The sequence below is a fragment of the Siphateles boraxobius genome, unplaced genomic scaffold, assembly GCF_051911475.1.
Source record: "Siphateles boraxobius isolate OS27281-9 unplaced genomic scaffold, OSU_SipBor_1 53, whole genome shotgun sequence".
Taxonomy (NCBI): domain Eukaryota; kingdom Metazoa; phylum Chordata; class Actinopteri; order Cypriniformes; family Leuciscidae; genus Siphateles; species Siphateles boraxobius.
Genome location: NW_027509175.1, coordinates 6422739 through 6446081, shown reverse-complemented (window position 1 = coordinate 6446081; position 23343 = coordinate 6422739). Strand labels below are relative to the sequence as shown.

Below are 23343 nucleotides of genomic sequence, written 5' to 3'. Positions count from 1 at the left end.
TAGAGTAATTAAAACATTTTAAAGTTCAAATTGTATGTCTTTTCTTCTATAAATATTTACTAAACCATAATTACTAACCCTCTATTTTATGCTCATTTTGAGCACAAAGTATGCTTTTTTGCAAATTAAATTGTTTTGAGTATTTGTTGTAAGCGTAATTTGCTAATGAGAACAAATTAGCATTATAAAACGACAAAATGTGATAAATATATTATTTGGTCTGAATCATTCAAAAAAGTAACCAAACGGGTGTGAACTAGTCTCCATAGCAACAGTAAACGTTTGCTTGCGCCAGCACGCGCTGCGAATGCCTTGACTGGTTCAAAGAGGCACGCAAACACCTTTATTCTTCTTGTTAAATCCTTCACACACGTTTTCTCTTAAATAACAGCGTAAATATGAGGATAACTGTGTTTTGGACTGATGAAAATGTTATTTTAGCTGCACTGGAGAGGATGGGTTGACATAGTCCCAGCATGGTAAGAGCGCGTTGGGTTGTTTCACACCACTAGGGTTTTCTTCACCGTAAACAACCGTCCGCTGTTGAATCCAGGACCTCCGCAGGGGGAAGCAGCACAAGTCCTGCCTCAGAATGAGATTAGAAGATTAACTAACCCGCAGTAAATCACCAGTAACGTTATATTCTATCGTAGCACTAAAGTTAAGCTGAGGCGTATTTTGATATTGTATTTTAAAAAAACAGGCGTTGATACAGCACAGGACTGGAGTAAGTTGGGAATAAAAAGATGAAGGATTTGCCAGGAGAGTGGAAGGACCATCAGCTCACGGTAGGCTGTCGATCTTTTAAGCATCACAGTTCATTCAACAGTAAGGTTGAACACCTGTCACTTGCACCTGTCACGAATGTCCCGCAGGAAAACGTAACGTTATAGACTAACGTTACTCATAGAGATGCATGATAATGTGTCTCCTGCGGGACAGGAGAGAATCATCAGGGGAACAGAACGTGTCTCTTGTTGTGGTAACAAATGATAACACTTATAATAACATTTGTTAGTATGTCACTACATGTGGAGACTAGGGGTCATTGACAAATAAAGTTTCCGAGTAAATGAGAAATCCCAAAATCTTGTAAAAACATGTATTAAAAGCATGCATCAGGTATGTTAAAATGTACGCTATAGTGTTTTTATGTTGATTTTATGTAATTAAAAATGACATAAATGAGAAATATTAAATATTTTATCCACCTAGGTGGCATGTAAGTGTGCTCATTGATATAAATACTTCATTTTAATATATCACACGAAAATATATATGTTTTAGGGTTATCTATCTCTAGTTTTTGCAATATTTGGCAGGACATAGGCTATGCTGAAAACACCTGTTTTCTAAATAATGGACAAATTATGTAGAAATTGTTTAAAAAAACATGTTATTAAACTAGATAATTCAATTTAATTCCACATTAAATTTCCTGTATTTAATTATATTTTTATAAAAAAAAATACTGGTTATGCCAATTGACACAAACCAGTTGTCAGCTGAAAATCAAGCATGACAGTTAACAGGTTCAGCAGAAGGGGTTTTATTTTTGTTAATGCTGAAAAAACAACTAATGAGGTTCATTCTTGTGTGTTATGCAGCACATTTGAGCTTCAGTAAGAACCAATGAGGTTCATTCTCGTGTTACGCAGCACGCTAGAGCTTCAGCAGGAACCAATGAAGTTCATTATCATGTTACACAGCACGCTAGAGCTTCAGCAGGAACCAATGAGGTTCATTATCATGTTACACAGCACGCTAGAGCTTCAGCAGGAACCAATGAGGTTCATTATCATGTTACACAGCACGCTAGAGCTTCAGCAGGAACCAATGAGGTTCATTGTCATGTTACGCAGCACGCTAGTGCTTCAGCAGGAACCAGTGAGGTTCATTATCATGTTACGCAGCACGCTAGAGCTTCAGCAGGAACCAATGAGGTTCATTATCATGTTACGCAGCACGCTAGAGCTTCAGCAGTAACCAATGAGGTTCATTATCATGTTACGCAGCACGCTAGAGCTTCAGCAGGAGCCAATGAGGTTCATTATCATGTTACGCAGCACTCTAGAGCTTCAGCAGGAACCAATGAGGTTCATTATAATGTTACGCAGCACGCTAGAGCTTCAGCAGGAACCAATGAGGTTCATTATCATGTTACGCAGCACGCTAGAGCTTCAGCAGGAACCAATGAGGTTCATTCTCGTGTTACGCAGCACTCTAGAGCTTCAGCAGGAACCAATGAAGTTCATTATCATGTTACACAGCACGCTAGAGCTTCAGCAGGAACCAATGAGGTTCATTATCATGTTACGCAGCACGCTAGAGCTTCAGCAGGAACCAATGAGGTTCATTATCATGTTACGCAGCACGCTAGAGCTTCAGCAGGAACCAATGAGGTTCATTATCATGTTACGCAGCACGCTAGAGCTTCAGCAGGAACCAATGAGGTTCATTATCATGTTACGCAGCACGCTAGAGCTTCAGCAGGAACCAATGAAGTTCATTCTCATGTTACGCAGCACTCTAGAGCTTCAGCAGGAACCAATGAGGTTCATTATCATGTTACGCAGCACGCTAGAGCTTCAGCAGGAACCAATGAGGTTCATTCTCGTGTTACGCAGCACACTAGAGCTTCAGCAGGAACCATGAATGAAGTTCATTCTCATGTTACGCAGCACTCTAGAGCTTCAGCAGGAACCAATGAAGTTCATTATCATGTTACACAGCACGCTAGAGCTTCAGCAGGAACCAATGAGGTTCATTATCATGTTACGCAGCATGCTAGAGCTTCAGCAGGAGCCAATGAGGTTCATTATCATGTTACGCAGCACGCTAGAGCTTCAGCAGGAACCAATGAGGTTCATTATCATGTTACGCAGCACGCTAGAGCTTCAGCAGGAACCAATGAAGTTCATTCTCATGTTACGCAGCACTCTAGAGCTTCAGCAGGAACCAATGAGGTTCATTATAATGTTACGCAGCACGCTAGAGCTTCAGCAGGAACCAATGAGGTTCATTATCATGTTACGCAGCACGCTAGAGCTTCAGCAGGAGCCAATGAGGTTCATTATCATGTTACGCAGCACGCTAGAGCTTCAGCAGGAGCCAATGAGGTTCATTATCATGTTACGCAGCACGCTAGAGCTTCAGCAGTAACCAATGAGGTTCATTATCATGTTACGCAGCACGCTAGAGCTTCAGCAGGAACCAATGAGGTTCATTATCATGTTACGCAGCACGCTAGAGCTTCAGCAGGAACCAATGAGGTTCATTATCATGTTACGCAGCACGCTAGAGCTTCAGCAGGAACCAATGAGGTTCATTATCATGTTACGCAGCACGCTAGAGCTTCAGCAGGAACCAATGAGGTTCATCATAATGTTACGCAGCACGCTAGAGCTTCAGCAGGAACCAATGAAGTTCATTATCATGTTACACACCATGCTAGAGCTTCAGCAGGAACCAATGAGGTTCATTATCATGTTACGCAGCACGCTAGAGCTTCAGAAGGAACCAATGAAGTTCAATATCATGTTACGCAGCACGCTAGAGCTTCAGCAGGAACCAATGAGGTTCATTATCATGTTACGCAGCACTCTAGAGCTTCAGCAGGAACCAATGAGGTTCATTATCATTTTACGCAGCACGCTAGAGCTTCAGCAGGAACCAATGAAGTTCATTATCATGTTACGCAGCACGTTTGAGCTTCTGCAAGAACCAATGAGGTTACATTGAGCACTGGTTTCAATTGGTTTATTGGAACATTGGTTACATTCCAAATAGTAGGTTAGTTTACATTACATTTCTAATCAGCATCATAAACTAGTGATATTTTACTAAATTGGCCCCTAATAGAAAGGCTTTTAATAGGAGTCAATAGTAACCAGTTAAAATCATTCAGTTTAAAATCAAATTTGACATAGGCATTATCATGGGCACCTATGTAAGCATGTGGCCTCAGTAATATTTAAAATGTAATTTTTAAAGTTAATATTATTTTTATAATAATGATGAATTATCAATGTATTCCTGGGGTCGTACCATTTGATATATACTTAAGAACACCTGACCATACCCTATAAATCATTATAACTTTTTAGTGAATATTCTCAGTGTAGTTGAATGTTTTTCTAGTCAGTCTTTGTATAGACACGCACATTAAAGTCGCTACAAAAAAAGTCATGTTATAAAAAGATCAAACAAAAAGATAAGAGTAAGTTGTCAAAGGGAGGCTAGTTGTTATTGGCAGATTTAGGAAAACAGAAATAGCCATCTTTCTCAACATAACAGTATTTCAAATGTATTATATTTGTTTATAAACAATAATGAAATGCAAAATAATTAATGAAAACCACAAGTAAGATGCAACATGCATTTGGCATCCTACCAGTCAAAAGTGTGTGGTCAGTAAGATTTCTTTTTCTTTTTTGAAAGAAATTAATACTTTTCTTCAATGATGACACATTCAATTGATCAAATGTGACAGTAAATTACATTTTTAATGTTACAAAAGATTTCTATTTCAGATAAATGTTCTTTTGAACTTTCCATTCAGACAATCCTTAAAAAATGTATCACGGTTTCTACAGAAATATTATGTTTTCAACATTGATAATAAAAAGAAATGATTCTTGAGCTGCAAATCAGCATATTAGATTAATTTCTGAAGGATAATATGATATTGAAGACTTGAGTAATGATGCTGAAAATTCAGCCTGGCCATGGCATCACAGGAATACATTACATTTTAATATATATTTTTTATTTTAAATTGTAATATTTTCACAATATTACTGATTTGACTTTTTATCAAATAAAGGCAGCCTTGAAGTCTTTAAACTATCAGAGGTTATGATGAATTATATTTAAGAATATATAGTATAAACCACATGTGACAACTTGCACTGACCTGACATACCCTGAGTACAAATTTCGACCTTTCGTTAAAAATTATGTTTATTATAGCCTACAGTTAACCCTTGTCACAATTTATTGTGTAGTGTGTCAAAACCACACAGTAACACTAGATATAAAACTACAGTGAACACTTCCCTATGTGACAATTAGCCCCATTCTTAACATATTAGAACAGTTCATGTAGATTCAAATATATTAAATTAATTCAAGTTTATTTAGTGATATGAACATACATTGTTAATGTCTTTTGCAGCTAATAGGATGAAGGCAGATTTATTTAAAGACACATTTTTAAATAAATGTTCACTGATTCAAGGTTGCTCTGCGCATCCGGCCTCTGAATGATGCAGAGATTGAGGAGGGTGCAACCACAGTGGCGCACAAGATTGACAACCAGGTAGGCAAAAACCAACACGAAGGACCACCTGAGACACATGTCCAGCATTACCTATAATTCCTTTCTGAAATTGTTTAATCAAGTGACTTTTGACTTTAAACCTTATACATAGCCTTGTTACAACTAGCCACTGTCTCCCTTATATGTTTTGTATACATTTTAAAAACGTATGTATAATATTCACATCTCTTGATTAGGAGTCTGTTGCTGAATCTGCAGTAGGGGTTCAATCTTCAGCTGGCTGTCAGGAGCCGCCACTGGCATGTCACATGACCTGTCAGTGGCTGGCTGGCAGCTGCCAGTCTGAGCCTGGCAGCTGCCAGTCTGATTCTAGCATGTCACGTGACCTGTCAGTGGCTGGCTAGTTGCCTTACAGTCTGCTTTTGGCAAGTTTCAGAAACCATTGATTTTTGACAGTTTTTGTGCTTTGTGTTCCTCCCTTTCTAGCTCATTTATTATGTATCTGTTGATATGATTATGTTCTTTAGTATGATTGATGTTTTGGGGACTGTTATCCAAATATAACCAGTCAAATGGCCATGATCAGACTGGCATCTTACAGAGCTTGCTGGACACTCACCCGGTCAGCCGCCGCTGATACTGCGAGTATAACGCGTTGCCTTACACTCTCGCTACAAGGAAATAAATTGTTTTCTTATTATGAATATAATGTCATGGCTTTATTCTTGTGTATGATTGATGTTTTGGGGACTGTTATCCCTATTAAACCAGTCAAATGGCCGTGATCAGACTGACAGCTTACAGATGCTTTGCTCGAGTCGCTCGAGGCTCATGAGTCAGCTGCGGCTGATCAGCGAGTATAAAGGCTGATTTATACTTCTGCGTCGGACCTACGCCGGAGCCTCTACGCCGTAGACTACGCTTTGGTTTTAATTTATACTTCTGCGTCGTTGTCCGCGTTGACGCACGCAGAGGGTGCATGTGAAACCCGAGGGAGCGGTTTGAGCAGACCAATCACAGCGCTTGCCTCCGGGTAGAATTGACGCGTTGTTACATTTTTGGAGAGGTGCACGTCAGGGTACGCCGAAGGGTACGCGCGCTACGCACAGCCTACGACGTAGCTACGGCGTAAGTTCGACGCAGAAGTATAAATTGGGCTTAACGCGTAGCCTGACACTTGCTGCAAGGAAATAATTTGTTTTCTTATGAATATAATCAGTAAGCGTCAGTAAGCTGCCAGTCTGATCATGGCCATTTGACTGGTTTAATTGGAATAACAGTCCCCAAAACATCAATCATACTAAAGAACATAATCATATCAACGGTTGCATAATAAATGAGCTAGAAAGGGAGGAACACAAAACACAAAAACCGCTAAAAACCAATGGATTTGAAACTTGGCAAAGGCAGACTGCCAGGCAACTAGCAAGCCACTGACAGGTCACGTGACATGCTAGAATCAGACTGGCAGCTGCCAGCCAGCCACTGACAGGTCACGTGACATGCCAGGGGCGGCTCCTGCCAGCCAGCTGAAGATTGAACCCCCACTCTGAATCTGTAATTATGAATGATGGTCTAAAGACCTATGTCAGGGGGTGGTTGAGGTAAACAGAAGCAGGATCGTAGTTGCAGCAGTCTTTATTAACGAACTAAATTAGCATGAAGATGAACAGAGAGAACCCTGGAGGCTGACAAGGGCGAGGCCAATCCGGAGCAGGAAGCCTCCAGGGCGGAGCAGATGACCAGGGCGGAGCAGGCTGTGCCGTCGGCCAGGGCGGAGCCAGCAGTGCAGGTGACCCGGACGAAGCAGACCCCTCAGGCGGCCATGGCTATGAGGACCTGCCTTTAGGAACACACAAAGGCTGGTGGCATCATAGTGAACTAGAGGTACCAAGTCCAAAAACCTCTGTGTGTGGGCCTCGAGGGACTGATTCTCCTGGTAAAGGAGAAGGATCTGGACTGCTGCAAAATCCATAACTTTCTTGGGTCGGTCGTTTCTGTCACAGGCTAGTTGAGCTAAACACAGAAGCAGGACGGTAGTTGCTAGGGCTGTAGTACTCGAGTCCGGTCTTGGACTCGAGTCCGGACTCGAGAACGTTTTTCTATGGTCTCGGACTTGTCTCGGACTCACTGGTATTCGGACTCGGACTGTTCTCGGTCTCGGCCACTGGTCTTGCCAAATATGGCTTTTGGTCTCATCCGAGTCCAGGTGTCTTCATTATGTTCCCAGTAAGCACACATAAAAGCCGTTTATTTGCGCGCCGTTTATTTGCTCTGGTGTGAACTGCGAATGCGCCAGAACCAGCCAGTTGTCGAGATAATTCAGCACGCGCACTCCCTGGAGTCTCAGGGGAGAAAGCGCCACGTCAATGCACTTTGTAAATGTACGAGGTGGTAGGGACAGACCGAACAGCAGAACTGTGTATTGATAAGCCTGCCACTCGAAGGCGAATCTCAAGAATGGCCTGTGATGGGGGGCTATCTGGATGTGAAAGTGTGCGTCTTTCAGATCCACAGTGAAACATTGCTATTATAAGGTATCACCATATGTCATCATTCTGTTTTCTTTAGATTAGATGATTATATGATATCAAGGGGAATGTCTATACTTAAATATCCTGGGTGTTGTGACACTGTTTTTGCTTTTAAATCAACAAATAATAACACAAAATGATTGTCTTGATAATGTCATGCATAAGAATTTTTTTTCCTGTCCTGGAATCGGTCTTGACTCGGACTCAAACCTTTTTGGACTCGGTCTTGTCTTGGACTCGAACCTCTTTGGACTTGGTCTTGACTTGGACTCGACTAGTCCTGGTCTTGGACTCGACAAAGGTGGTCTTGACTACAGCCCTAGTAGTTGCAGCAGTCTTTATTAACAAACTAAATTAGCATGAAGATGAACAGAGAGAACAGGAAAAACCACACAAAAAGCAACAACAACCGACCAGGAACAGACTGAAACAATGGGCTAAAATACAGAGGGAACAGACAAGTGAAACAAGACACAGCTGGGGCAAATTAACTGATAATGAAGGTTAACAGGTGAATTAACTAAACACTAACGAGGAGCGGGAAACTGGAAACAGGACTGAACCAAAATACACAAAAAACGGGGAAAACACAGGACATACATGTGACAACCTAATCCTCCCTTTCATCTGCAGTAAATCCTGTTTACAGTCAGTAAATAAGGTTTACTGTCTTCTTTGCTTATGCTTGATGTCTTAGGATTATTAAAGGCAAAGAAACATGCAGCAGACATGTCTTTGTGTTCATGATTAAGTCAATATTCTCAATCTCATTTTATATAATTTTTCAAGCACATTTTTCCAATTTCAAACTACATCAGTCTAAATAATTATTTATTATATTATATTAGCAGTGCACCTTATGTTTAGATGTATTTAATTACTAGTTAATTACTGCAGGTTATTAAAGAATGGAACATTCTAGAAGTTTGCGGAAAAAAAACATGCTGAGAAGCAAAGTTGCAAATTAAGTGCAAAAGACTTGCAAAATATTACAGTCAGCTTGAAGGAACCAGGAACTTTTTAGAATGCAATCAATGCATGCCATCGTTTTCCAGAACTGTCTACCTGAAGTAGGTGTCTGGTTCTCAGAGACTTCGGTCGCTTTTCCACCATTAGGAAGAACGTTTCTAAGAATGGGAAGGAATGGTCCCAGTTATATTTCCACTTAGATTGCTTTGGCAAAGCGCTATCACAAACCGTTCTCGGCCTGGAATTCTCCGCACGGTTGGCAACAACTGTGCATTTGTATTGCATTCCAAAGAGCTCTGTTATCAGCCCCAAAGTGGAAATTGAAACCATATCCATACCAGCTGGGCTGGATTTGCTCAGACTGGAACGGTTAAGCAATGAGAATGGTTTGCCTGATGGTGGAAAAAAAGCCATTGTTAAGGGAAGGAATACTGAAACACAGCATCCATTTAATTTTAACCCAGTTCCAACAGCACAACATGAAAGATTTTTCTTGCCATGTACACTACCATGCAAAAGTTTTGGGTCACTAATTTTTTTAAAGAATAATAATACTTTTATACTGCAAGGAAGTATTAAATTGATGAAAAGTGACAGTAAAAACTTTAACATTACTACAAAAAAAATAGTTTTTTGAACTGTCTATTAATCAAAGCATCCTCTTTCCACAAAATTATTAAGAAGCACAACTGTTTTTAGCATTGATAATAAATGTTACTGCTGAAAATTCAGCATATTTTCAGCCTCAACATATTTCAGGTCATTTATTTTGCAGCGAGTTAATGTTTAAACATATCCGAATTGATCTAAGAGTTCATTCTCACGTCTAATTACTTTCTTCAGATGGTGGTGTTGATGGACCCCTGTGAGGATGCTGACAATGTCCTGAGGGCCAATCGCTCGCGTGAAAAAACATACATGTTTGATGTGGCATTTGATTATACTACAACCCAGGTGTGTAGTAGTGATGCTCTTCCACACAAAATATTTACTCTTTTTGTTGGTCATGGGATACTTGATCCTGGCCCTACATGTTCATTAAGATTTTAAGGTGCTGTTCTTGAAAAAAAGTAATCGGTTTTCAAATTTAGTTTAGGTAATTTAAGGTTTTGAAAGATACAGCGTGATCACAGTTCCAGACTTACTGTACATGTTACTTACTTTTTTCTTTACTTCAGGAGGATGTTTATGTGGCAACAACAAAAAATCTTATTGATGGTGTGATTGCTGGTTATAATGCCACTGTCTTTGCATATGGACCCACAGGTAATGTGGATGTGATTTTTTTTTTTTTGTGTTTGGATTTAAAAAAAAGCCCATACTTTATATTCTAATACCCTACAAAACTGAATTCACGTTTCCTGCAAACTTCTTGTAACAATCTATTGATTCTTTAGGAGCTGGAAAGACATACACTATGTTAGGCTTAGATTCTGAGCCGGGCATTTACATCCGAACACTGAATGATCTCTTTACGGCCATTGAAGACAGCACAGAGGACTTGAATTGCAGTGTTTATATGTCATATATAGAGGTCGGTCTTATTGATTTGATGATATTGCATCAATTTTGGTACTTTCCCTTTAGGACTTTATACAAATGCAGTGTGTCCTCAATGCACTAAACATTTAATTAACTTCTTTGCAGATTTATAATGAGATGATCAGAGATCTGTTGAATCCATCTTCTGGATACCTTGAGCTGCGTGAGGACGCTAAAGGGGAAATACGAATTGCAGGCATCACTGAATTCTCTACATGTAATGCTAAAGAGGTACTTTTTAATAGCTTGAAATACACATTCAAAAGTCTGTAAGATTTTATTATAATTTTCTTTTAATAAATACTTTCAGCAAGTCTGAATTAAATTGTTACAAAGTGACAGTAGAGGCATTTATAATGTTATGCGGCAGACATGGTCATTGTACATTGTTCAATTGCTTATATAACAGAGCTAACGTTAGTCAGATAGCACATACAATAACAGTAGCTTTACTACTGTTCTTACTCTCGTAAGAAAGATAGAGTAGCATTGATTCTTCCAAAAAGCCGAACTTTATCCCTTCATCTGGACATGTTTATCCACCTAACGTTATGTTCACACGGATTTCAGTGAAAAACAAAGCTAATGAACCTGCCCAACAAGTGCTAACGTTAGCTATCCATACCAACACATTTGAGCAACTTAGATTATTAACATAACACTAAGAAATAAAGTAACTGGTTGATAAAGCACAATTACCTTTCGAGAAGAAATGTTGCAAGCTCTGCGTCCAGCTTGAACCCAATTAAATCACGTAAATCTCTCCACCTTTCAAATGCCGATCCGATGTTGATCCTGGTTTTATTACGGGCATGGTCGCTTTCTTTCTTTACTTCTTTCTTTTCAGCAGGTGTTCTCTTTTCCTGTGTTGTTTTTGACCTCCTAGCTCTTGAGGTTAACCGAGGAATTGGAATCTTTTCCGCCATCACTCTTCATTACTGCGCGAACTTCAGGTGTGTGCATGTGATTGTAACGTGCGCGAGGGGTGGCTTGTGCACGACCTGTGATTGACAGTCAGATCTCACACCCCCCTGGGCTGTTTGGACTCGATGATCCGGGAGCGGTGGCTTTTTGAAAAACAAATAACACGCTCCAGGTGGAGTTAGAAGCTCGGGTTTTTTTCTAAAACCACTTTATTTATGTTGTTCTGTCGGATTATAGTGTCGATTTCACTGAATATGATCAAAAAAATGTTGCCAACGGCAGCTTTAAGCATGAAAAAATGTTTCCTGAGAACAGAATCAGCCTATTAGAATGATTTGGATCATGGGACACAAGTAAGGATGCTGATAATTCAGGTTTACAATCACAGGATTTTATTTTAAATTGTAATAATAGTTCACAATAAGACAATTTTTACTGTTTTTTTATCAAATAAATGCAGCTTTGGTGAGCATAAGAGTTTGAAAATTAGTGTAAGTCTAGTTATTCCAAGTTACGTTGGTTTAGATAAAGTGAGCATGTCATTGTAAGTGTCATCCTGAAAGTGCCAGCAGCTATATCACCCTGTAGCCCAAGACAGGTTTCCCACTGAATATAAGCTGGGTTAAGCCTGGTCAATACCTAGATGAGAGACCTCCTGGAAAACTTAGGTTGCTGCTGGAAGAGGTGTTAGTGAGGCGCTCACCCTGTGGTCTGTGTGGGTCCTAACGCCCCAATGAGACGTTAAACCAAGGTCCTGACTCTCTGTGGTCATTAAAAATCCCAGGATGTCCTTAGAAAAAACAGTAGGGGTTTAACCCTGTCATCCTGGCCAAATTTGCCCATTGGCCTCTATCCACCATCATGGCCTCCTAATCATCCCCATATATACTGATTTTGGCTTCATTACTCTGTCTTCTCTCCACCAATAAGCTGGTGTGTGTGGTGGGTGTTCTGGCACACTATGGCTGCCGTCGCATCATCCAGGTGGATGCTGCATATTGGTGGTGGTTAAGGAGATTCCCCCCCTCCATGTAAAGCGCTTTGAGTGCCAAGAAAAGTGCTATATAAATGGAATGAATTATTATTATTATTATTATTATTATTATTATTATTAATTTCCCCATGATTGGACTGTCTACTCCTTATAGTGTCTCCAGTAAAGGATGATGTCCTTCTGAACCTGGTGTTTGCTTGTGATTTTAGATAATGGCTCTTTTGACCAAAGGGAATAAACAGAGGACCCAGGAGTCGACAGCTGCTAACAAGACGTCATCTCGCTCTCATGCTATACTTCAGGCAAGCCTAAAACAGAGACACACACACACAATAATCATGTGCATGACCTCAAATTGGCACTGTAGTTTGAGTGTGCGCCTCCTGCTTTGTCTACTCCACAGGTGGCAGTCAAGCAAAAGAGTCGCGTAAAGGATATCAACGAGGAGGTCCGGCTGGGAAAGCTATTCATGGTAGACTTGGCAGGAACTGAGAGAGCATCACAGGTAAATGCTGTGTGTGTAGATGTGCTGAAGTGGAAACGCAAGCTTTTAAATTCCTCATGGATGCCAGATTTTATAGTCCCAGTGCCCTCTCTCGTCTTTCATTGAAATAAATATTTAAGTTCTTCTATCCTTCATTATTCATATGCAAATAATGTGAGACTGATTAAAGAATTTGAGCATGTCACCTTTCATTTGGCAGGCAAAACATCACAAACATCCTTCGTTAAATTCAAACATTCTTAGACAATTTCTTTGTCTATGAACACCAAAAGACAGTCATTTGTCCTGTTCTGAAGCACATATTCTCTTCTCTCAGACTCAGAACAGAGGAAAGAGAATGAAAGAAGGAGCACATATAAACCGTTCCCTGTTAGCACTGGCCAACTGCATCAATGCTTTGAGTGAGAAGGGTGGGAAAGGTGCTCAGTTTGTCAACTACAGGGACAGCAAACTCACTCGACTTCTTAAGGTGAGCAAAACCAGCCAGGCTACAACAGGTTTAATTATTTTATAGGTTTATAAAATAGGTTTATAGTTTATAGTATATTTTATATAGCATAATACATTTATATAAAAACACTCAGAGAGTTGTCAAGACAGAAATATAAATAATATATCATACGATTTCTGTATTTCTGCATTGAAAATCCAGATGAACTACTACATTTACCAAAATGTGAAGTGTACAACCAGAGCACACTGCATGGAATACTGTATCCCACAATGTTCACAAATGCCTTAATCATTGAAAGTCTTGGTTTGCACAGTTGTCACATAGTTGCCAATTTTGATGTGGATTTCAGGATGCTTTAGGAGGAAACAGTCGCACCGTCATGATTACCCATATTAGTCCTGCCAGCTCCAACTTTGAGGAGTCAAGAAACACACTGGTTTATGCCGACAAAGCCAAAAATATACGAAACAAGGTAAACACACTTAAATAGTATTTGTTTAGAAAGTCTGCATCAACCAGAACTTAAACTGTTGATGTTAATATTTTAAAATAACCATTGAATAAATATTACACAAACAGAATTAAGTATTAAAATTTGTTAACTCTTTCCCCGCCAGCGGCCCAGTTGGCTGCCAGCACCAGCATTTTTGATAATTTTCACAAAAGTTTCATGGCCCCCAGAATATTTTGTTGTATATCTGAACATGCAATATATCAAAAGAAATAACAGACTCTCTGCTCCATTTTATTCTAGCTTCATGCAATCTTTTTTTATTAATACTTGAATGTGAATAAGTAAAAAGCTTAGAGAAAATCGCGTTTTTGTCAAACACTATGTCTGGATCAAATCAAACTATGATCAAAACATAGATGTTGAGTAGATCTTAAAACATAGAACATGGAGTAGATCGAGTCCAAAAACACCCTCAAAGCTTTTACAGTCCTTTACCTTGCCCTGGGTCGACATTTCATTCAGTAACATTAAGCAGTTTTGATTTATATGCTGTTTATTGTTGATGAATGCGTTGTTTTACTTATGCATCTACTTACATATTATATCGCTTGTTTCTGTTTCTTCTTCTTCACCTGTGTTTTGATCATGAGATTACCCTTTCAGAATAGCACCCCCTACTGTATAACAATGAAAAAGAACACTAACATTGTATAACAATGAAACAGAACACTACCATTCAAATGTTTTGGGTCGCAGAGATTTTTTTTTATGTTTTTGAATAAAGTCTCTTACAGTGCGCTTACTAAGTCTGCATTTGATTATTGTAAAATATTATTACAATTGAAAAAAAAAATTATTCATTTATTCCTGTGGTATTTTTGTGTAAACTGTGATTACATTTTAAAATGTAAAAACTTTCACTGTCACTTTTAATCAATTTAATCCTTCCCCGCTGAATAAAAGTATAAGTTTCTTTAAAAAAAATACTGTATTGACCACAAACTGTTGAATGGTAGTGTATATTTCACTGATAAATAATTTTCTGTTATGGTTTAACATGGTTAATTCAGCATTATATTGAAATAATTTTTCATTATTATGTTTACAATTTGTACTCTGTGGCGACATCAATTAAAGGTGTGGCAGAATTCACATACAGTGCTTGTTAGGTTTCCCCTTTAAGAATGTTAGTTGCCTGCGGTGTGTTTTTCCCCTTTAATGGATTGACGTTTTTCTTTTGAGTGTGTTCGGATTAGTAAAAGCGTTGGCCACTTCACACAAACACCTACACCTCTATAAATATTATGTTGTTTATATAAATATTATATACTACTGATGTTAATGATATTTTCTCTTAATGTTCAGTGTCTGATTGCCCAATTGTTTAAACTCTTCTAGGTGAAGCGTAATTTGATGAATGTTTCATATCACCTTGCCCAATACACCAGTATTATTTCTGATCTGCGGAGTGAAATTGACCGACTTCGTGCAAAGATTGACCAACAGAGTCAAGTGCAACAAAAAGGAGAGAAAGCAGGCATTTGTGACATTCAAGGTGTGTTCAATTTTGTGTTTGTATTTAGGTACAGTACAGCTGACAATTAATATTGAAATAACCAATTTTTATTAAAGGTACACTATGCAATTTTTTTGGTCAAAATTAACCAAATTTAAACGAGTCAATACGTTATCAATCCCTCTTCCAAAATGTGCTTTTATCTTACCCTGATTCACTATGGTAAGCCTGTTTTTATATTTTAGACCTGTCAGGATGATTTCAAGGGAGTTGCTTACATGCGTCACTCACCCGTGTGTGTCTCATCATATCCGTAAATAGAGAAAAGTTGCTCTGGCTACTTTGAGAAATATGTGGTGTGGGAGTGGTGTAGATTAGTTGTCACAATGAGCGAGAAATGAGCTAAATCTCCTGCCTTCGGCTCTGGGGCATCACCCATTTAAAAAAAAAAACATGTCAGAGGTCGTAATAAAACAAGAATCAACATTCGCTTGGCTTTTCGGAGATGGCGAGAACTGAGGGATTTGAAATGTTGTAAAAGCGACATGGAGACAAGGTTCTTTTCGTAAACGAAAACTGAAACTAAGACTAAAACTATTGGTCAAAAAACATTTTCGTAAACTGAAATAAAATTAAAAATTCATAATAAATGAAAAACTAAAACTAAACGAAACTAACAACAGGTACTGAAAAACTAACTGAAATAAAATAATAATTAGCAAAAATAAATAATAGTTTTCGTTATTAAGCTCTTTACTTTGGCGGAAAATCTGACCTGTGGCTGATATTGCGCTTCATACGCGTGAAGTTTCTGAGACGATAAACCGCTGTCCTGCTGTGACGCGCTCAATGAAGGACCGTAACGTAGAACAAATGGCAAGCGCTGTTCATAAAGGATGTTTGTGTTGCAGTGGAATGGGAAATAACACAAGGTAATAAGAGGCAAGTTGGACTTCTTTTAACTTGAGCGCAGCATTTTTAGAATGCCGTTTCATTTGCGAGACGCGGGTGCGACAGCAAAACAAGTTCGTCAAGCACAAAAAACCTTTAATGTTCTAGGCTACTATGTTTGAGATGTCATGTTTGTATGGAGGTTGACAGGCTGAAAGGTGCTGTTATTATCTTTGTTCTTATAAAACATTTACTGCTAATAATATCCACGTGGAGACATTTCCCCGCAGTGTATGGAATACCAGGACACACACACACACACACACACACACACACACACACACACACACTCTGGTGCACTATCTTTGTGGGGACTCTTCATAGACGTAATGGTTTTTATACTGCACAAACTATTCTGTCTTCTTACACTAACCTGACCCCTAAACCTACCCATCACACAACTTTCTGCATTTTTACATTTACAAAAAAGAAAATTTTGTATGATTTATAGCCTTGTGTACGTCAATGTGGGTATCCACAGTTACACGAGTCCCCATGAGTCTGTGTGTATTCAGGTTTAATTCCCCACCAGGATAGAAAAACATATAGGCTACACACTCACACACTGCATAGATACTTCATTATTTAATCACACTGGCTTCACAGCAGGTTGTGTTGGCTGTAGTCAGATGAATTGAGCTGGGTTTTTTTTTATGTACCAGTGGTCACTCTGCCACATTTACAACTGAAAAAAAGTAGACTAGGCACGTTTAACAAGTTTTCATCTTTAATATGAATTAGTTTGTCTGAGTTTTTCATATTATTTTCTTGTATACTTTTAAGTTCCATTTGTTTAGTGCTTTGTTCAATCTCAAATTATTTTATTTTTATTATTAAGATGTCTTTTCAAGAGTTAACTGTAATCTGGGCAAACATTAAACTTTGCTGAAATTAAGCGTCCCGCTTTGGTCTACACTGGAAGTGTTCTGTTTGCTCTGCTAAACTATAATTACTAAAACTAAAACTGAAACTAAATAAAATAAAAACTAAATAGAAATGTGTTTGCAAAATAAAACTAAACTAAAACTAACAAAACCATTAATAAAACTAACTAATACTAAACTGAAATTTAAAACAAATTTGAAAACGATATTAAAATAGAAACTAATTTAAAAAAGCAAAACTATAATAACCTTGCATGGAGATGGTGTTTTTATTACTCAACAGGTGAGTAAGATGTTTTATTGAACAGATAAATTGCCACATGTAGAGTTCATAGCAAAGCGTTATCTACTGTGAAGGGTCATTTCATTATGGGTTGTTGTAGCACTGTGCTGGAATTTATCATGTCTATTAATGGGTAATGGGTAAAGCTACAGTTACATGTTCAGCTAGTCAGCTTGAGATCCTTTCCATCTAAACTGGTTATATCTCTTAAGCCTTGTAGAGAATATTTTATGAGCAGTAGGATAATCTCTCTCTCTTTTTAGTTATGAGAAAGAACCATATTCATCCGCACAGTCACGCAGAGCCGAAGCACAACCAAAACAATGTTCTTTCTCAAAATGCATGCAGCTTTGTTTTTTAACTGCTAGTGGTCCAAAAGTTACATAGTGTATCTTTGGGATTTTAGACTTAAACATGTACACACTGTACAAGTTACGGACCAAAGTTTAATACTTAGTCTTTTGTTCAGATCCCTAAAGTATGCAAGTATGAGCAATATGAGATGTTGCCATGTTAGTATCATCAATGAGGACATTCTTTCTTGAAATAGCAGTAAAAGGGTCATTTTTATGATTGCTAACTGATTTCTCTGAATGGGCTGTTCTTAGCTGAGGTGCAAGAGTACAGTCATGGTGAGATGGCTTTACTGCAGGAGCAGCTCTTGTCTGCCTTCAGGGAGCAGATGGAGATCAGACGCAGCTTGATGGAGCTGGAGACCTGCAATATGGAACTCCACATTGACACATCCAGACATCTGCTCACCATCTCAGAGTAACACTTACACCATCCCTAAACACAAACGTACACATATAAACAGTTACACTAGTCAGTAAGTTTTCAATTAGGGGCAGGGTTATTATAGTTATCAAAAACGAAAACAATAAAAATGATTAAACGTAGTCACCTTGAAATTAAAATTGACAATTCTTATTTTTTATGGAATATTGCCGTTTTTATTATAAATGATTTATCCGTGCACATCTTTTTTTAAATTCATGTGTCCTCATAAACGTTAATCAAAACAGCTTCGCCTCCCTCTTGCAGCAACATCTCTTCTCTTCTCTGATGACGTGTTTACAACCTGTCACTCACATGACATCAAATCAATAGTAAACCACTACAACCCAATCAATTCCTGATGGAAAACATCAAATCCTGCCCTACATTTTTTCTTGTTCGAAAAGTCATTTATAAGTCATATATTTATACGAAAAATATATAGGAATTCACCATAGGAAAAAAAGGATGATTGCAACTTCCGTTTCATGCCGACTTTAACTGAAATAAAATATAAAAAACTTTAACTTGATGTACTAAAATAACTGAAATATAAATAAATAGAACCCGTACAGACATTAAAGAAATAAAATAATAATAATGAGAAACAAAAAATTACAAAAACTTATATTTTTGATAAATATAAAAATACATAAATATATAAAAAAATGAATTAAAACTATGATTGTATCTCAAAGATACTAAAACAACAATCATTAGGGTTTAATATTAATTAATTAATTAATTAAGTAACTTATTAATTAAGTTTAATTACAGTTTAACAACAATTCAAAGTTTAATCAATTTAAAATGTTATTGTATCTCTTTAATTACATCCCCATATTTTTAAGAATGTTGCAATGGTAAATTTGACAGTGTCTATTTTGGGCTTGTCCTCCAAATGTCATTACGACCTTACATCATTGCCATCTCACACATAGTTAAAAATCTACACCATCACACATTATACCAAAATCCACTTGAAAATTTCCTGGACATTTGATAAATGTTTTGATAGTTAAATGTTTATTTTTTTATTTTAAGTAGTCAAAAATATTCCTGATTACATTATGTAGAATTACATCTTATTCTTATTATTTTTATCTCACATCTACCCTCTTTCTCTTTGTTCATCTGGTAGTTGGGAGCGTGATCGAGCACATGTCCGGCGAGGGAGAGACGAGGTAACCGAAGAGAAAAGAGACAGAGGTAATGAGGAAGAGCCAGAGGAGCCACAGTATGTTAAAGCAGCTCGAGAGGAGATCGGCCCCCTACTGGCTGAACAGAGGAAAACAATGGGGCTGAAAGTAAGCAAGTTTAATTAAGACTCATTTTGAATGAGTCATTAAAGCAAATGGACATCTGTCATGTAAAGCAGTGACAGCAGTGTAATCCTTTTTAATGTTTATGCATGCTGTTTTATAACCTAAGCTTAATTAGGAGGCATTTAAAAATATATATATATTTTTGTTTGCCAAAATCATTTTCCCTATTGCTTTCCATTCTGTTTTTCAGCGTGAACTGGAGGGAAAATTATTGAATATGAAATTGAAGTCATCAAAGATTGAGGAGTTGCTCCCTAAACGCATAAGTAACAGTGAGCAGAGAGACATTCTGACACTGCTTTGTAAAGTCCATGAGCTGGAGCTTGAAAAAACTGAAATCCAGTCAGCTGTTCTCTGTAAAGAAAACGTTCTCCGAACAAAAGACTTCATCATTCAGCGCCACGAGCAGCAGCGGACACTCTGTGATGACATCATACACCAGCAAAAGGCTCTGATTGAAGGTGTGGGTCTTTGAAATGGGCAGATGTCTTTAAAAAGACAGATTATAGCATCTGACATTTGTTAAATAAACATTAGGAAATTTCAGATAGAAATATATATTATCTGATGTATTTATTTATTAATTCTCTCCACAGATCAAGGACTTTGTGTACCTGAAGAGTTGCAGGAGCTTTATTCAATATACTTTGGTGAATTAAGTGATGCAAGCGTGGACCAAATTCTCAACCTTCACACTTTCGCCACAAGCCCCAGAGCAGTAAGCAACACTCGTTTTTTTGTTCTATTTGATCTCTTCCTTTCTTTCTCCTTTTCTTGTCCTTTTTCATTCCGTTTCAACAGTCTCTTTTGATTTTTAAATATAAACTACCTCTACCCACCACTTATCACCTAATAGCTATAGCCCAACTCTTGTGATGAAGGTAAAAACAGAATCGTTCATAGACACTGAACCATCCTGATTGTCAGACTCATCCTTTAATTTGTGTAAATAAACAACTTTACAACAGAAACACTATCAGAATGACAATATTCAGTAAATTAAATCAAACAGGTCAACATGAACTCAACTTGATGTAACTATATTATTCCCAAATCTTACTTTATTTTGAAATTAGTCTACAATAGACTTGAGATAGATAGATGACAAAGCATGTAGATTGATAGTGATACGTTGACGTTTTGGATTTGTGCGTCATAAGTCAGTTTTGTGAAGATTGTAATGCGGCTGAATGTCTTTGAGCAGGCTTGTGCTGTTAAGAATTCGACTCCTGTATGTCCTACTGAAGCTGTGAGTCCAGACACTCTGAGGGAAATTGTCAGTGACACCAAGAGCATCTCAGTCATTGCTTCAAAACGCCGCTCACACCTTGGAGTAAAGGAGTTCAATTCCAGGGTGGCTGGTGTGAATTTGGCCACAGGACTCAAGTCATCAGTGAGCATGGACAGTTTAGTTTATACTTTGGCAGATGAGTCCGCAGAGGTCAAAAGAAACCCCCCAAGACATAGAGGCAGTTCCCAATCGAAGCAGGACTCAAAGAGAACAGAAGGCAGAATGGAGCTGCCTGAGAAACAACAGCGCAAGAAGCAGTCCAGATCTTTTGAAGCAAGCAAAAGGGTATGAGCACATCTGTTGTTTCAGTGAGTTTTGGTTAGGCTAAATATGTATATGAGTTTATGTTAGGCTTTGAAATGTTCAAAGGTTTGGGGTCAGTAAGAATTTTAAAGAATTTAAAACTTTTATTCAGCAAGGACACATCAAATTGATCGAAAGTGGCAATAAAGACTTTTATAATATAATTACTAAAGATTTCTGTTTCAAATGAATGCTGTTCTTTTGAACATTCTATTTATCAAAGAGACTTTGGAAAAATGTATAATGGTTTCCACAAAAATATGGAGCAGCACAATAATAAAATGATAATAATAAGAAATGTTTCTTGAGCACCAAATCAGCATATTAGAATGATTTCTGAAGGATCATGTGACACTGAAGACTGGAGTAAGATGCTTAAAATCCAGCTTTGCCATCACAGGAATAAATTACATTTTGCAATGTATTAAAACAGAAAACAGTTATTTAAAATTATAATAATATTTAATTTTTTTACTGTGTTTGATCAAATAAGTGCAGCCTCTGTGAGTATAAGAGACTTCTTTCAAAAACATCTGACTGACCCTAAACGTTTGAACGGTAGTGTATTATATGGGGTATGAAAAAAATATTTTTAAATAGTGCAGTTTTCAAATTTGGCATTTTATAATTTGTATTACTTCACTGTATAGTCATTAGCTGTCTTTAAATCATTGTGATGTCAGGTAAATTATTTAATTTATTATATATTTCCTTTTTGTTCTTTGTCTAATATCACATACACTTTTCATCATGTCAGACAAACTTTCACTTTTACAGTGTGCTTTTGCTTTTTATTTTCTTTGTTACGCATGTCAAGTGATATAACTTAACAATTACATTGAGAAAATAGGTTATCTGTTTTTTTCACAGCATGTCCAAAAACCAAGACAAAACCCTTCCCGATATCCAGCTTTGGAGAGCATCTCCGACAACCGCCTTGTGCGACCAGCATTAAACATGATCCAGCAACTCAACGGTGGTGCTGGAAACCCTGCGACACCCCCAGTACCTAAAATGAAGAACAACGTCTCTCACTTTACAGGTACAGAACTACCACTACTTGTTTTTTTAAACTCAAGCAAAACTGAGATTCAGGCTAGCATTTAGATCTCTGTTAGAAAATACAGACCATAAAGTGATTTCATTGAGTTTTTCCCGCTTTTTAATATGGGTACCAAAATCAGCTTGTTGCTCTCGTGCTACAGACGTGAGATGTGTGGAACAGGCCTAAAAATGAGCAAATTATGATATTTTGTCAATTTGAATTTAGGAGAAATGCAGCTTCAGAAGTTAGAGATCAGGGGAACACCACCGAGCACCATCCATCAAAAACACTCCAATGTCAAACGAGGACAGGCAATCTACAAACAACAGCGAGGTGAGATTTTTTTTTCTTGGTATTCAACAACATGTTTCCTTTGTTTTTAATTTTGAAATGAAGTTGGCAGGCTTTGATTGTTTTGTAGTCCAATCTAAGGTAATAAAAATGTTTTTAGGCCCAGGAGATGTTTCTTACCCAAGCATTCTCCTACAGCAACCAGGCAATTACAAGAAGTCCACTAATGAAAATCCTAGACAAAAGGGAATGGCAGATGTCAACAGAATGAATGAAGCACGGCAAAAAAACAAACATACTGTAAAAAGATCATATGTTTGAGTTTCTGGTTCTTAAACAAGAGAAGGTTGTTGTTGTTTTTTTGCACTAAAATCTACAGCTGAGACTATTTTGCGAATTGATGTTATTTTCATTTTAATATAGCATTTCTCAGATATGTATTGAAAATCGTAAATTCTGAGAAAAATATACATTTATACGGTTTACAGAATACATATTAATTTTTTGATAAATCACATTTAAAGCAAATTTATTTAGAGAAAATCATAGAAATAAAAAAATTATATAATATTTGGAAATAAAGCCTGATTCAGAATGGCTTCTTTTTTCTTTGTATTGAGTAAGGTGCTAAAACAAAATAAATTATCAATTGTGATTCATTGATTGTTTTATAATAAAAATTTAATTATATAAAAATTTGTGTGAAAGCCTATATATTTGTCTCTCCAGTGGGGATAATTCCTGTAATAAACTACTATGAGTCACTTTGGAAATATCAACTAAATGAAAAATTTACATTGGCACACACTGATGGCTGGTCAAGCTCAGTAAAAATGGGTATGTCTGGTGTTGAACAGCATTGATAATATTGCCAACCATGATAATATAGCATGATAGGGCTAGACAAGGAACAAGGTATAAACTAAATCCATGAGATTTATGGATCCATTACATTTCACTCTCCTAAAAAACAGTGTTTTTTTTAGCATTATCGTTGAAGTTGATATTATGATATTATGT

General features: G+C 37.5%; 1 protein-coding gene across 2 annotated transcripts; it reads left to right on the top strand.

Annotated features, from left to right (window-relative positions):
- The first annotated feature begins 369 nt into the window (after positions 1-369).
- Positions 370-23019, top strand: LOC143714153 (kinesin-like protein KIF19). 2 transcript variants are annotated; one of them, XM_077205187.1, is made up of 20 exons: positions 370-479; positions 704-788; positions 5240-5320; positions 9628-9738; positions 9963-10050; positions 10182-10318; positions 10432-10557; positions 12454-12546; positions 12648-12749; positions 13066-13218; positions 13553-13675; positions 15056-15212; positions 17900-18062; positions 19210-19375; positions 19584-19854; positions 19990-20111; positions 20598-20969; positions 21858-22029; positions 22258-22365; positions 22484-23019. In XM_077205187.1, the coding sequence occupies exons 2-20, from the start codon at positions 747-749 to the stop codon at positions 22642-22644; spliced, it is 2748 nt and encodes a 915-aa protein (XP_077061302.1). In that variant the 5' UTR covers positions 370-479; positions 704-746; the 3' UTR covers positions 22645-23019. The 2 variants fall into 2 exon arrangements, with proteins under 2 accessions (XP_077061302.1, XP_077061303.1); XM_077205188.1 differs by lacking the exon at positions 370-479 and having other exon boundaries at positions 626-788.
- Positions 23020-23343: the final 324 nt, after the last annotated feature.